Here is a 15,813-nt window from a genome sequence, read left to right as displayed (position 1 = left end):
CCTCACTCAAAACAAAAAGAAAGCACCCACATTTCAAACACACACGCACACACGCACACACACACAACTTACAGAGAAAGCCTTGTTCTTCTGGGCAACCGTGATCCGGCCAGTCGGTGTACTGCAAATGCCACACCGTTTTCTCCTGCCCTAGCAGAAGGTGCTTGACCTTGAGACCCGTCGTGGCATAGCAACCCGAATCGGTGCGGAATTTGGTGGTCACCTTGAACTTCCCGTAAGTGGCTGAGCTGTGCTTGGAGCCGAGTTTCGGCCAGTAGCGATGGCTCTTGGCTCTTCCTCTTTCCTGTCCCACAGCAAAAGGAAGGAGAAGCAAAAAATCAGCACGGTCCTGTTCTTACAGCCACAAACCACAGTGAACAATGGGTGTGCCTAAAAATCAAGTACAGTGCCAGTGTGGTTTAAAGCAAGGGTGGGAAAACTTCAGGAACGCAGGCTAGTTGCGGCCCTCCAGGCCTCAAAACTCTACCTAGGCCTCACCCATCTCTAGCCTTTCATCACCCCCCAGGTGTTTTGCCTGGCTGGAATGTGTCCTTGAAAGTTTTGGCTCAGCAGTCTCCAGTTGCTGATCCCTAGCATAAATGCTTTCCTTCTACCCCAGAAGCTACTGTAGGGTCAAGGGAAACTGGGCAAAACCATGGCAAAGTGTAACTTCTACGCAAACTGACCCCTTCTCCCTCAGGGCGCCATGATAAAGCTGGCGCCACCAACCAGTGAAGACTTCACAGCTACAGAACAAGTGAAGTCAAGCACAGTATTACATACCCTTAGGCACACCTGTATGGACTGTACATGCCACAAGCAAAATCTGAAGACCCGTGTAAAGGAATTAAGAGAATGGCTCGAAATAATTGTTCACAGTCCCAAAATGTGTGTTGAGACTAATAACAGCACAACAACATGCAGCCTCAAACGATGCTGTGTGTTCCAGACAAAGCATTTCTAGTGTGTTTTTACAGCACTGCACAGAAAATATCACAGATGCGCTTCGTTGTGGGGGATAACAACAAACCCAAAGTTCAAGCAACCACCTCAGGGCATCATGTTATAGTTTCCCAGAAAATAGCCGAGTGAGGACATCAGAGGAAAATGGGGAGCGGGCAAGGGACTGATCCTATTTGACTGTTTCCCCATGAACATCTCCCTTGCCTCCGTGCATCCTGGGGTTCCAGGAGTGCCCTCTTATCACAGAGTGTGCATTCATACTGCAATTACTGTCTGCAAATTTCCACCGTCTCAGGACAGTGGAGATTCCTCGTTGTTTCCAAGCTTCATAAAAGCCATAATATGAATGCATGCATATAATCAGAGTTCAGGTCATAAGACAACCCCGTTGCCTGCCGCCGCTTAGAAAGAGGCTTTCTCTGTGGTCAGATTACTCTGTAACTGTGCATTTAATGGACTCTTGCTCCCCCTTCTGAACAGCTGATAGTGCTAAATGTTTAAAATGGGGAAAATCGGGCCACACTATTTAAACAGAACAGCTGTTCCTGCGTGCCTGTAAAGGCAGCAGAGTTCTGAACAGGACGCAGGGCTGGTTACTTGTGTGTGCCAGGTTTATAGCACAACATACAGTTGTGGGATTACAACAGAAATAACTGTTTTGCTTGGCATGGGAATAAAGGCGACTTTTTCTCTCTCTTTTTACTGGATGCTTTAACTGGAACAACAACTTCTGATGTATTCGCAGCTGATAAGGATGCTAGTAATGCAGAGGTGGCCTTGGATGGGTTGAGAATATCATTCTTCTCAAATAAGGGCAGCTTTGTGTTCTCAGAATCCACTGCTTTGTTTGGCATGCAGCAATCTTCTAATGGAGCTAAACTTCCATCATTACACTGTGCGGCCAGCTAGACTGATACAAACAAGGTTGTAAGGGGTTGAGTCATCCCAGGCAAAGGTTCAAAGGAAGTTTGAAAAACAAAACAGCAAACAGGAGAGGACCGGCAGAGAGAAGCAGATTGTCATGGAGAGCACTTCCTAAATCTTCAAAACATGCACGCAACTATTTGAACCTCCCCTAGCGTACACAAGATAAAACATGGTCCAATCTCAAGAGTGGCTCTCGCTCTTATCCTCTAGCACAGGACAAGCTGATCAAAGGGTAGAGAGCAAGCCCGCAGAGGCCCAAGGAATGCATGCTCTCAGGTTTGAACTAGGACTGGGTGGGGAAGAGAAAATGCAAGCAAACAAAACATCTCTGAATGTACTGCCTATATCTGCAGTGTTGGTCGACTTGAGGTCGGTGGCAGGCCCACTTGGATGAATGCCATTCCAAGAGGTTTTCTGAGGGGACAGCTCATTACCACCAGGACTTTGTGGCCGTGATGGTGCAGTGAGCAACTCCCCACCCCCCAGTGGTGGACTTTGGGGCCTCAAATTTCAGTGGCACCCTGTGCAACGTCAAATTCTCCCCCAACTTCCAATCTACACCACAGTTGTGGTGCCCCTGCAGCACCCCAAGGCTTCACTCCCAGTGCCACCAAACCGGTCATGCTCCCCTAAATCCACCTCTGCCTCTCTTTTCCCCCACTTCCAGGCCCGAAGATGGGCCACCAAATTGTGCTGTTCCATCCAAGTATCAGATGCTAGTAACTAAAATGGGGAATGTGTATCACCATCATATTGTGAACCTCACCACACCTTCTGATTGGACACATTTTATAAAAGATATAACGCTGGGACAGATGGAAATCTGCCTTTGTCCACATTCATGTCATATATGTAAACTGCTACGACAGCAACAGTCATGGCTTCCCCCAAAGTTTGTTAAGGCTGCTGAGAGTTGTTAGGAGGCCCCTATACACCTTACAGAGGTACAATTTGCAGAGTTCCCTGTGAAGAGGACTCTGTAGATTTGTTAGCATGCAACCACATATTACATACCTCCTCCGCTGTCACCATGGCTATCACATTCACCCCTTCTTCCCACACCATTTGCCAGAAATCATGGCATGTTTGTGGCAAAGGTCCTTGTGTGGCTATGTAGTGCCATTCTTCTCCGCCCACTGTAACCTGAGGTAGAGAGAGAGAAAGAAAGAAAGAACAATAGATTACTATAAAATTCATGCCACAGTTGAGCATCTTCACCTCTCTCTTTCTGCATAGCAACTGTGCATAGTTAGAGAAGGGTCTTAGCTCACTGGTAGAGCTTCTGCTTTGCACGCATGAAGTCCAAGGTTCAATCCTTGAATCCCTGACATCCTCAGGTTGGGCTGGTTCAAGACCCTGGAAAATAGCTGCCAGGACACTGTTAAACCTTACTGATGGACCAACGGTCTGACTCAGTACCAGACACCTTCCTATGCTCTTCGTCACGAGCTCATAAAGGTTCATGCTTAACAGCCAGCTTAACCCACTCATCTATCCTTGCTGCTGTTACAGCAACATGGAATTTTCTTACATGCACAAAACATGGCCCTCTATTTATATTTTGGCTTTAGGACCTGGTTGGCTTAGCTTCAGAAGGCAATGTTGGAAACAAGGAAGCAACAGAAAATGGCCAGGGCTATGGAGGAAAAACAACAGTCATGACGATGACGACGATGATAACAACAACAACAACAATTTATATGCCGCTCACCCAACTGAGTTGCCCCAGACACTCCGGGGCACTCTGGAAGGCTTCCAACAAATTGAAACATTAAACACAGTAAAACATCCCACATTAACAACTTCCCTATACAGGGCTGCCTTCTAAAAGTCAGATAGTTGTTTATTGCCTTGACATCTGATGGGAGGGAGTTCCACAGGGTGGGCACCGAGAGAGCTGCCAGAAGGTCATTGGAACTGGACCTTAGTGTCTGGGATTAATGATGGGGGTAGAGACACTCCTTCAGGTATACAGGGCCAAAGCCATTTAGCGCCATCCCAAGATTCAAGGCCTACATAAACATGCTCCTATGGTGAGCACATCATTATATGGTGTTTGTGTGTGAGATAGATAGACATGTTTATTTCATCTGAGGTGAGAAGCACCAAAGGCTGTTGAAAAACTAGTTAAGAATGATCCCAACAATTTCAGTGAGATTCAGAATCTGGACATAGGAACGTAAGTAGAGCCTTCCTTGACCAGGCCAAAGGCCCGTCTAGTCTAACATCCTGTTCTCATTGTGGACAACCAGGTGCCTATGGCAAGCCCACATGCAGGAACTGAGTCCAATGAGACTTTCTCCACTTGCAATTTCCAGCAACTGGTATCCAGAAGCATAGCGTGTCTATATTCCAGCAGCTCAAAAGTAAAGAGAAAGTTGTTTGCTGATGTGGAGATATGAGCGCACCCACTGAAAACAGATTTCTTCTTTTTTTAGCATACACAGACTGAAGGCATGTTAATCTTGACAGCCAGGATCAAAGCAAAAAGGGAAAGGCAGACAACCCTACGGAAGATTGCAAGCTTGGGTCTAGCAGCGTAGGAGTCTGGGGCAAGATCTTATCGTAATGTTACGGGAGTTTTGCTCTGCCTGCTCCGCCGTGGTCCAACCGCCCAGCCTGCTGGCACAAGGCATGGAGAAAAAACCCACAAATAGTCCAGAGGGAGTGCACAGCCTGGAACGCAGCAGCACTCTGCGGATATTAAAAATTGATAACTGGGTGAAAAACACTCGCTGCGTGGCAGAGGTAAAAATCTGCAGATGCAATTTCACCTTCTGAGCAAAAGAACATCTGCTTGGCTTCTGCAACAGCCCCTTGGAAGAGGGGGAGGGGGGAAGTGCTGGCAGCACACAGGGTTGTATACTACTAAGCATCAGCACATGTCGCTACATGCGCTACAGAACAATGTGGGTACGTCCGAGGCTGACACACAAGATGAAATATGAACTCTTAAAGCTGGCTGGGGAGAATTCTTTCTGGGCCCCTGCCACCTGATGGAGCAAAATTATGCTCTCCGAAATGATTTGTCCTCCCCCCACCTCAAATGGATGGGGGGCGGGAATTCAGATTCCGTAATCAGTCATCCAAGCTGAGGTAGGTTGTGCCAAAAACACACAGTATCTGCTACCCACCAGATCTTTTGGCAGAAATCTGACAGGGTTCTGGTTTTAGAGAGGTGTTTTGACTCAACAAGGGCTTAGCGTTGTAAATTTATGACCAAACCAAGCTTGGAACTTGGTACGGATGTCTTGCAGCCAAGATGTGCTCATAATTTAATACTGTTTTGACCAACGCAGAAAATGTTCATAAAAGCAGATCTGTTCAAGTTTTGTCAAATCACCCTTGACCATTCGGCCTGCTGACCGAGGCTGGTGAGAGTTAAGAGTCCCAACAGCATCTGCAGGGCCACAGATTCCTCACTCCTGATGCAAAGAGCAAAGAGGTTTGCTTCCAGAGCCACTCTCCTATAGGCCGTACAATTAAAGCATATTTAAAGCACATTTCCGTCTCCCCTAAGAATTCTAGGAAGTGGAGTTTATCCCTCACAGAGCTACAACTCACAGCAAATTAACCAATTGTAGTTCTCAGGTTTCTTTGATAAATGTACGGTGTGTACGGTAAAAGTAAAGGAAGGGGGTGGCACTGTGGTCTAAACCACTGAGTCTTTGGGCTTGCCAATCAGAAGGTTGGCGGTTCGAATCCGTGTGATGGGGTGGGCTCCCATTGCTCTGTCCCAGCTTCTGCCAACCTAGCAGTTTGAAAGCATACCAGTGGAAGTAGATGGTGTGTACACAGGCACAGTGGTTAAGAGTCCTGGATGTGGACAGGAGAGACCCAGATGCAAATCCCCACACAGCCATCAAGCTTACTGTATAACCCTGGGCCAGACACTCCCTCTCTACTTAACCTACCTTGCAGGGTAATTAGGATAAAACAGAAGGGAGAAGGGTCACGAATGCCACCCAAATCTACCTTCCTTTCACAGATTGTTCAGCTTTTCCAAATTCAGGGTACAGAATGTAGGGACGGCATAGGGCCAGGGTCTGAGAAGCAGCAGAGTTCAAAGCAAGGTTCAGCAATGGACTGAGGATGGCACAGATTTTCCTTTGCAGACAGCACCTAGGCTAGAACCCGGGGTGCCCTACTGGGCTCAAGGCAAAAGTCTTTACAGAACCTGCAGCACTCGCACAGCTTTCCAGCCTGTTTTTAACTTTTGTTCCAAGACACTCAGAGTAACAGGAATGAATAACTGATAATACCTGCACTGGTGGAATCTGGGCAACACGCAAATCTATTTGTACCAGGCATCGTTGTGCATGCTCTGAGTGAATTGTGAAAACCACAATCCACACTGAGGTTTCCCCCCCCCCCCCAGACTCACAAAGTGTCCCCAAGGAAGCCTGCTGTCTTCGCTTACAAAAGAGGGACATAACAATGTGATCCTACTTATGTTTGCTCAGGGCCACTGGGAGACTGCCATTCAGAAGAACATCATGGCAAGCTGGAGATCAGCCTGGCCCTATTCCCTGGTCACGGAGGGAGAAGCTGCACTTGGCTTTAGCTGACAGTTGCCCCAGGACTGCACAGCTGAAGGGCAGCACACCCTCGCCCCTGGCTTTGACCTTGGGACTGAAGGATCCTGGATCCAGGAAGAACAGTATGGCAATGGGAGACTAATGTGGCCGCATTCATCAGCCAAAGAACAGAGCTTGCTTCCCCCTACCTTCCCTGCCAGAAATAACACTGGTGAACTGGTGCTCCGAGTTTGCTTTTTTCCTCCTCCCTCCCAAGTCCCTTTTCCCTTTGTGCTGTTGCCTCTACATTGTAAGCCTGAGGGAAGGGACTGCCTTATTAATGATTGCTTTCAGTTGCTTTGTGTGGCTGAAGAGAAGGGTAAAAAGAAAAGAAAAATAGCCTTGTGTCAGCCCAAGCCGAGTCACGGAATAAGGTTATTGTGAGGACGAAGAAAGGTTAAGGCGGGAGAGGCACTATTCATGTTAAAAAAATGTTTAACAAATTATAATTATTACAATCCTGTGACGACAGGCATGGATTGTATATAGGTTAATTGAGGCTGACAAGAGTGTCTGGGGACTGGCCAGCCCGGTAAGTTCACATCCCAGCACAGTTCACATCTGAACTCTGGCCTCCCAAGTTCAAGCCCAGCCTTCCTACCCACAAAGGCAGTTTCTTTCCGTCCCCCCAGTCTTTACCTTTATGTGTGAGGCGTTGATGTAGCCCGTGTTGTTTTCTTTGGTTGGGACGAGCTCCACGCGGTTCTCCTCATACGGAATAACTTCTCGGACACGGTTACGCTCGGAGTTCTCCGGAAGCGTCGCTGTGGTAAAGACCCCGTCTGCCTTCCTCTTTGGAATCTGCTCATATTCAGTGAACACCATCCCCTCTTCTAGTTTCCTCCTCAGGATTTTGCACTATTTTCAATTTAAAACAAAAACACAAAAGAGGGCATTCTATTCAAAAGTGATTCCTCATATAAAATACAGTCAAACCTCGGGCTACAGATGCTTCAGGTTGCGCGTTTTCAGGTTGCGCATTGTGCCAAACCCGGAAGTACCAGAACGGGTTACTTCTGGGTTTCGACGCTTGCGCATGTGCAGAAGCACTAAATCATGCTTTGCGCATGCACAGAAGCGCAGAATCGCAACCCGAGTGTGCTCAGACGCGGCGCTGCGGGTTGCGAACGCTGTGGGTTGAGAACGTGCCTCCCACACAGATCACGTTCACAACCCAAGCGTCCACTGTACTGCAGTTGCTTGCCTTTCAATGATGAGATAAATCATCCAAGGAGCCCCCCCCCCAAATAATGCTAAAAGGGTCATCTATTTCCTCCATCTTGCCCGCATTAAACTCTCTACCAGAGTTACGTTCTCTACAGGGTGGGGTGGGGAGGTATTTTACAGATGACATCATAATCCAAAACTCCTGATAATCTATCCCACCTGTTTCACATAGAAGACAGTTGGGAAGAAGTAGACACTTGAGGCCAAAGGACCATTCAAAGAACGAAGAGGTGAAATCAATAATCACCCCATCCCCAATTACTTTCTCTGACTGTAACACGGGGGAGGAGTGGAACCATTTAAAAAACCCTTTCATTTCCCTGGGGATGAAAAGAAAATTGCATGGTCCACCAGATCAAAATCTGGTGAGAGGTCTTGGAAGACCAGCAGGGCCTAACTGGCTGTGTTGATCTTTAGATGGAAATAGTCTGCAAAGACTAGAGTCTCAGTCTTACAATGTAAGGACCTTTGGTCATGGAAACAGCCTCGATGAACACCACTATACATTTCAAGCACGTCCGATATCAGCGTGACCACACACAAATGTGCCACACCTGGAAGTGACTCAAAAATGTCACAGAAAAGAGGGGAACAGGGCGGAACAGGGTGTTTTCAGGTTTTTCCAATTGTGTTTCAAATATACGCAATTTCACTTGAACACGCGGTGCCTTGGAACGTAACCCCTGCATAAATTAGGAGTTGCCTGTTTAAATTTCAAGGGAAATGATAGCGCTGAGTGAAAGTCTGTGAAACCATGGTGCACATTTGCACACATGGGTGCGTCCATACTGTTTAAGTGAGAAAACAAAACCACTAACCCACGAACAAGCGCTGTGGGTGTGCTGATAACAGCTGCCTAAGTCAGTCTGCATTTATTTTACTTTTATCCTACAGAAACATGCTTATGGAACAACAAATGTCTACAGGTGTGTACATTTCGTTTATTCCAATACCCTTCGGTGCTTATGGAGACTTCTGTGGGCAAAATACTCTTCTGTTGTGAGGCAGAGGTTTTGCACAAGGGCTCATGGCTGAGGTGAGATTTGCATGAGCCAGATCTGGCCCCAATTACATGCATGCTCATGTTACACCAGCAGACTTATGCACAGTCGTGATTTCTGCAGCCGTGTGCATTGCAATACATCACCTGGTTTTTAATACTTCAGAAGCCGTTGCTGACAGAAACCAAAATGGCGGCCCTTTGTTTTGCTAGTCCTATTCTTACCCGCTCATCCATTGGCACCTTGACTGCTTCATCCTGGCTGTCCTCAGGCACTGGAACTCGAGCGACTGAGAGACCGTTGAGCGCTGCCAACATCAAGGGCCTCTTCTGGGCCTCCAGGCCTGCCATCTTCTGTTTCTCTAGATACTTTTGGCAAGAAAAGGCATGCTTTCATCTCGGGGTGATTAGAAATAATGCCAGCAGAATGTTGGAATGCCTTTTTAATCTCCCACAAAATCTACAACTCCGGCCGAGGAGTGCAGATGACGGCCATTAGCAGAGCAAATCCAAATGCGTCTCCTAAACTTCCTATTATTTCCCCGGGGGGCCTGTTCCTACATGAGTGCAGAGCTTTAATTTCAAAGGAACAGTCCCACGATGCAGGGGACCTGCTATCAAAAACAAGCGTCTCTCTCTCTCTCCCTCCCGCCCCCCTTGCGTGCTGTGTGTGTGTGCGTGTGTGTGTGTGTGTAAACGTTAGGCACAGAGTGAGCCGCATCAAGCAAGCCAAACAAACCACAAAGATGATACATAAGCCCAGACTGGTGGCGGATTTTTAAACAGCATTGTTACATTGAAATTAGTACAATGGGCTCTGTTGAGCGTAAAGTGAATAAATACGGATCCAACGCCCACCCCACCTCCAATTCAAGAAAAGGCCAATTGGAAATGCTCCGTTGCCACCAGGTAGAGGTGTTGTGGAAGGGAGCAAAATTGTGACATGTAAAATGAGAACGTTTCAAAGCTCTAAAATGAGTTAAATTATTCTTTTGTGTGTGCGTTTTCCCCTGCCTCTAAGTTTACTTCCAAATGTGGGTTCAACATTCAGAAGCACCATCAATTCTCCTAAAATTATGGGCAAACAAAGCACTTTCTCAACCTACATTTTAATTGCTGTGTTTTAAACAGGACTGTTTTACTGCATATTTTAATTATGGTTTTTTTATAATAAAAAAAAAAAACCGACACGCTTGTGCAATTGGTTTTTATACTTGTAAACCACTTAGAAGCTGGTTTCAGCATTTAGCAGCTTATTAATTTATTATTCTTAAGAAAAATAACAAGTTAATTTTCACTGCCTTCCCTCTGAATGGACTCTTCTGTGACCTTTTGAATGGCAAGGGTCACTGCCAATTGGGGAGCACCTAGTGGTGGCTCCACCCATAGTGTGTCCTCTGCCAATCACAGCCCCTTAGATGGTTGATATTGGGGGAAGGCGCTCTTCTCGGCTCTGCAATCGCTCAGTGGGGCTAAGGAATAGCTGCAAGCCAAATCCAGGTGTTTCCAGGAAAGCTGCTCTTACGGCACTCCCCAAGCCTTATCACCTCATCATCCTCTGTAGTTGGCAGGAGCATATAACTTGGGTGTTTCCAGAACGGTAAGAGACAATGCATTTCTGTCTAGTTGCTTCTGGCTGACCTGGAAACTGCATAAACTAAGGAATTATGCTCTTGGGAGTGGCTGTGGAAGAAAACCTTGCCCTAAAATGAATTAATATTCTTCAGTGTGGGTAGCTTTTGATTGTGAGGGGGAAGAGAGAGAGATTGGAAGTGAGATAATAACTTCAGCTATGTTGTATTTTTGTCTGTACAGTGGTGCCTCGCAAGACGAAAAGAATCCGTTCCGCGAGTCTCTTCGTCTTGCGGTTTTTTCGTCGTGCGAAGCAAGCCCATTAGCAGATTAGCGGCTTAGCGCTATTAGCGGCTTAGCGGGCTTAGCGGATCAGCTGATAAGCGGTTTAGCAGCTTAGCGGATCAGCTGATAAGTGGCTTAGCGGATCAGCTGTTAAGCGGCTTAGCGGATCAGCTGTTAAGCGGCTTAGCGGCTTGGGGAAAAGGGGGGGGACCCCGCAGGAACTCGCAAGACATTTTCGTCTTGCGAAGCAAGCCCATAGGAAATTCGTTTTGCAAAGCACCTCCAAAACGAAAACCCTTTCGTCTAGCGGGTTTTCCGTCTTGCGAGGCATTCGTCTTGCGGGGCACCACTGTACTTGATGAAAGAGTCCAGGTCTCCTTCTGCTCCAGCCTCTCATTCAGGACAATGGAGTGTGTTAGGTTGAAATAAATAGGAGTTAAAAAGTTATTCAGGGTGGTTGGGTCTTTGTTTGCAAAGCCTCCTTACAAAATTACTTGTTCTGCCTTTAACTGTATTTGACAGAGGCTGAGTTCAGATGTAAACTGAGCCCATGGTTTGTTTTAATAGCTCGTTTTATACTTCTTTCAATGAACCATCATTTAAACTAACTATAGTTTGTCCTTTTTTGATACAATGGTAAGTTCTGGTCAGTGAAAAACTGTAAAGGTGCTTCTATTTCCTCCTTGCAGTTGTGTATAGAGAAGAGAGGAGAGGAGGAACATGCAAGCCCAAGGTCCACGTCTGCTCATTCACATAATACTGAACTATGGTTTAGCATCACTCCAGAAACAGGACCAGTGGCTTGGAGCCGACAAACCTGGATCAAGAACCACAGTTTGAAGCTGGTTTGCAAACAAATAATTTGTGCTAATTCTGGTTTGTTGTTGAATTCACAGACTACTGACAAACCACAGCTAGGACCTCAAGAGGTTTCTGCACCATGGAGCTGGGAGTTAACTGATGAAACTGAGTTCTGGGTGGGTGGGAAATGAAAAGCATGCAAGCTCCATGGTGAAAAGCAACCAAGCAGCTCCAAACCATGGCTGCCTATTGTATATTTGGAACCTCAAACTATGGTGTAGCTTAATTATGGCTGGCACAGTGCCTGAATCTGAGTCATTACATGTGAAGCTCTTATACCTTAGAGGCATGATTAGGAGCTCTGAACCCAGCATGGCAGAACAACAAGAAAAAGGTATGCAACAGAGTCAAATGCCGTGAACAGCACTTCGAGAATCTCAGCACCATTCTTTAAATTAAGTTTCTAGCCAGTATGATTACAATCTCAATTTTTACGAAAGCTAAATTCTTGATCTGACTTCTTGACAGCCAACACGATTAAAGAACGGCATTGACTTTACCTCTCCTCTTAAGACTGTCTAGCTCAGTATTTCCCAAACTTGGGTCCCCAGCTGTTTTTGGACTACAATTCCCATCATCCCTGACCACTGGTCCTGCTAGCTAGGGATGATGGGAGTTGTAGTCCAAAACCAGCTGGAGACCCAAGTTTGGGAAACACTGGTCTAGTTTTTCAATGGCTCTGCAAAAAATTTTTTGAAAAAAAAAATCTATTGTAGCAGTTCAGTTCAGAGATTCCACTCCACCCCACCTGTGTGCTAATTGAAAATATGCTTACCCTCATCTCTCTTTCTATGATACTGTCTTCAATCGAAAACATTTCCGACACAGGCCTCTCCTTCACTGGCTCTTTCTTGACTCTTTCCTTTACACTTGTGAGGTCCGGTTCGGAGATGGATGGGCCGAGCGAGGACCCATTCACTGACGCCTGATCAGTCCGAGAAATGCTGATGGCTTTCGCAGGACCCGGCCTGACAGCCCTGGCTCGAGAGGCAGCCAGCAAAACGTTCGCCTGCTCATTGCTCAGGGCTCCGTTGCTGACGCTTTTCCTGGGGCCCGGATACTCAGGGGGAGGTTTGTTTGGTATCCTAGCCAAGGCGGCCTGCAGCTGAGCGCTGTACTCCACGTTTTCATGGAGCGCCGCCATGGAAGGCACCGATTCCGAAGCTTCTTCGTCCTCTTCGCTTTCGCTGCTGTGTATCAGCATTGTGGCGTCCGAGAAGGTCTTCTTGTGGTGGTAGTGAGGGAGCTGCTGGACCTCGTGAGCCCTGGGCACGACTTCCTCCTGCTGCACCTGCTCCCGCAACGTGTTCCTGCGCGGCAGGGGGGCGTTGAGGCTCTTCAAAGCCATCGCTTCTATGCCGCGCACCATGTTGCTGATCACTTCCAAGCTGTGGCGCTTGTTGACGGCCGCATGGTGCTTGACCGCCATAAGGGGCTCACTAACTTCCTGGAGAGACTGGTGAACCACCGGAGAGCTGTCCTCTTGGAAAGTCTTTACCAGGAGCTGCACCTTGCGAGTGACCAGATCGGGGCTGCTGCCGCTGACATACTTGTGGCGGTGACTCGCGAGGTCGGGTGTGCTGGTCGCAGGACGGGGGCGCGGATACGGCGGCGGGGGCCTGAAAAGGTAGTTCTTTAATATGTGCGCCGTGCCGCACCTCTGGTTGTTGGGGACTTGCATGTTGGCCAGTTCCGGGGTGCTGACGGTGTGGGAAATGGAACTGGCCGCTGCTTTCGTCTGCGCAGCGTTGATGGGGTTCACTTGCTCAGATGGCGCGGCGTGTTTTTTGTAAGTGCCCTGAGGCCCGTACGTAATGGTGTAAGGAGGCCTCTCCCGGATCTCCGGTTGACTGTACACAAGGTCTTTGGGTTGGTTGTACGCATGGGTGTTCCCAATGTTGAGGTTCCTCAAGGACTGGCTCTGGCTGTCCGGGTGGACAACCCCCCTCTTCATCTGCCTCATGACCGTCTCGTAGTCTGGTGTCGGCCTATAGGAAGGCACGATGATCGCGCTGTGCCTATGGCTGGGGATGTAGTCCGCTCTCATTATGTCGCTCCCGGGAATGCTGAGGTTGGAGGACACCGGAGAAGCCTGGATGAAGTTCTGCGAGTGGTTGAGAGAGTTCATGCTCTGGGCGCTGCACACGCTGCCGTTGGGAACGTTGCCGTTCAAGTAGCTGAAGTCCATCGCGCACCTGTCCAAGCTGCTCTGAGATCTACAGTAAAACATATCTTCGTTTCCGTGAAAAATGCTGTCTGTGGGCAGGAGAAAATGAGAAACGAACAAGAAACATCATGAGCAAACAGGCTAAGGACAGTGGAGTAAGAGATGAGAATGTAAGGCGGGTTTTTTGGTAGCCTGCAAACAGGAATGCAATTCCCAGCAAGTGGTATTCAGAGGCATATTGGGTTTGACAGTGCAGGCAGAACATTGCCATCATGGCAAGTAGGAGAGGTAAAGGTAAAGGGACCCCTGACCATTAGGTCCAGTCGTGACCGACTCTGGGGTTGCGGCGCTCATCTCGCTTTATTGGCCGTGGGAGCCGGAGTTTGGCCGCAGACAGCTTCCGGGTCATGTGGCCAGCATGACTAAACCGCTTCTGGCGAACCAGAGCAGTACATGGAAACACTGTTTACCTTCCTGCCAGAGCGGTACCTATTTATCTACTTGAAATTTGTGCTTTTGAACTGCTAGGTTGGCAGGAGCAGGGACCGAACAATGGGACCTCACCCCGTGGCGGGGATTTGAACCGCCAACCTTCTGATCAGCAAGTCCTAGGCTCTGTGGTTTAACCCACAGCACCACCTGCGTCCCTTAAGTAGGAGAGAGGGCCTTCCAAAACTCTGATGACGACATCGCCGCCATGCCTGCACAAACAAGGTCTCCCTACTGCTAGCTATGGAAGGGGAAAGGAGCCCAAGGCACACGTGGAGCCGGCCATAGTCAGGAAGAATGTGACCAGCAGGGATAGAGCTACGAATCACTTCCTCTTCCATTAAGAAAATGCCAGTGCTGTCACAAGCCAGCACACTCTTGCAGGCAAATGACTCCTCATGTGAACATGGATTGCCCATCCCTGCAAAACACCGGGAGACATCCCTCCCAACACAGGAGACTTTCTATAGCACATCTCCCCAGATGTGTGAAGCAAACTGTCTCACCTCCACCACTACCACCACCTTGTTCATGTAAACAGGAAGCCTGCTTGCTGATCTTAACGCACATGGAGCTGGTACTTAGTAATACTGAGTGTAGTGAAATTTGTTGGTGGGGAGAGGATGCAAAACAGAACAAACACTCTTTTCCGAAATCAGCAAAACAGTGGGGTAGAATTAGAAGCTCTCGGCCTCTAGAGCAGGCAGAAATGACAGTGCAGAAATAGTAATGATCGGGAATGGTCTCTCCCCTAATCCACCCTCTCCTGCCAGACCCCTGCCATTTAAAAATATTATATCTTTCTCTCTCTCTCTCTGCAGTTTTGGATTTGGATACAATGAGAGAAGTGGGGTTGGGGGTTGGGGAGAGAAATACACTCCTGTTTGAAAGGTGTGGTATTTTCCCCCCTGACCATTAAGCCAAAGCTTGGTGGGATAGCACATACTGCTTAAACAGGGGGCCATTTCAGCACAGTAGCCAAGAGTATTCAACTACTAACCAGGAGGTCTCTGGTTTCAATCTCACACCTGCCACAAGCCAAGTTGTTGGCCCTAGAACAGACATGGGAAACTTTTGGCCCTCCAGATGTTGCTGAACTACAACTCCCATCAGCCCCTGGGAGCATGGCTGATGGCCAGGGATGGCAGGGGATGTAGTTTGGAGCAATATTTGGAGAGCCAAGGGTTCTCCACACCAGCCTTATGGCAAGGCACTGTCTCTTGTCCTCATCTCTTTCTTGCAGATGTGTAACCATATTGTCCTGCCCTACAGTTTTATTACGCAGGTAAGTGAGATCAAGTTTGTGAAGTGCTTTGAAAAATCTAGGCAGGCTATACGTGAACAAGTGGGATCTGTAACAAAATGTTGCAGCATGGAATGCTTCTGTTTAAGGTTCCAGACACTCCCCCCCCCCTTCCACGTTCCATTCCTTCTTCTCTCTACTCCCAGCAGCAGCCTGTCAGCATGACCAGCGCTTGACGACTTAATAGCCCTACCAATGTATTATTTACTATTGCTGTTGTTGTTTTTAGTCATAATATTTGTGATAAATACCTTGTGAATTGTGAGTTTCCGTGTAGTGCTCTCCACACTGGAGGTGCATAGGTGGCATAATAAATGGGTGTTGCCTTGGCTAAAATGCAAAAAGAAAATAAAATTGCAATTTGACACAGAGTTATAGGAAACAGTCTTCTCATGAATCAGAATTCTTGGTCCAGCTAGGTCAATACTGTCTACACTGACTG

The 15,813-nt window shown here is 47.7% G+C and overlaps 1 protein-coding gene across 2 annotated transcripts in view; it reads right to left on the bottom strand.

Annotated features, from left to right (window-relative positions):
* PTPN14 (protein tyrosine phosphatase non-receptor type 14) overlaps window positions 1–15,813 on the bottom strand; it is a 116,197-nt gene that overhangs the window by 13,849 nt on the left and 86,535 nt on the right. For both annotated transcript variants that reach the window (XM_083494132.1, XM_083494133.1), the window contains exons 12-17: window positions 15,623–15,701; window positions 12,188–13,668; window positions 8,920–9,063; window positions 7,107–7,325; window positions 2,905–3,033; window positions 73–304 (exon numbers count right to left, since the gene is read on the bottom strand). In XM_083494132.1, coding sequence (XP_083350258.1) covers window positions 73–304; window positions 2,905–3,033; window positions 7,107–7,325; window positions 8,920–9,063; window positions 12,188–13,668; window positions 15,623–15,701 — 2,284 coding nt within the window. The remainder of the gene's footprint in view (window positions 1–72; window positions 305–2,904; window positions 3,034–7,106; window positions 7,326–8,919; window positions 9,064–12,187; window positions 13,669–15,622; window positions 15,702–15,813) is intronic.

The sequence above is a fragment of the Podarcis liolepis genome (genome assembly GCF_965112155.1).
Source record: "Podarcis liolepis genome assembly, chromosome: 3".
Classification (NCBI taxonomy): Eukaryota; Metazoa; Chordata; class Lepidosauria; order Squamata; family Lacertidae; genus Podarcis; species Podarcis liolepis.
Note: the sequence above shows the minus strand (reverse complement) of the source record. Positions and strands in the feature narration are given on the sequence as shown.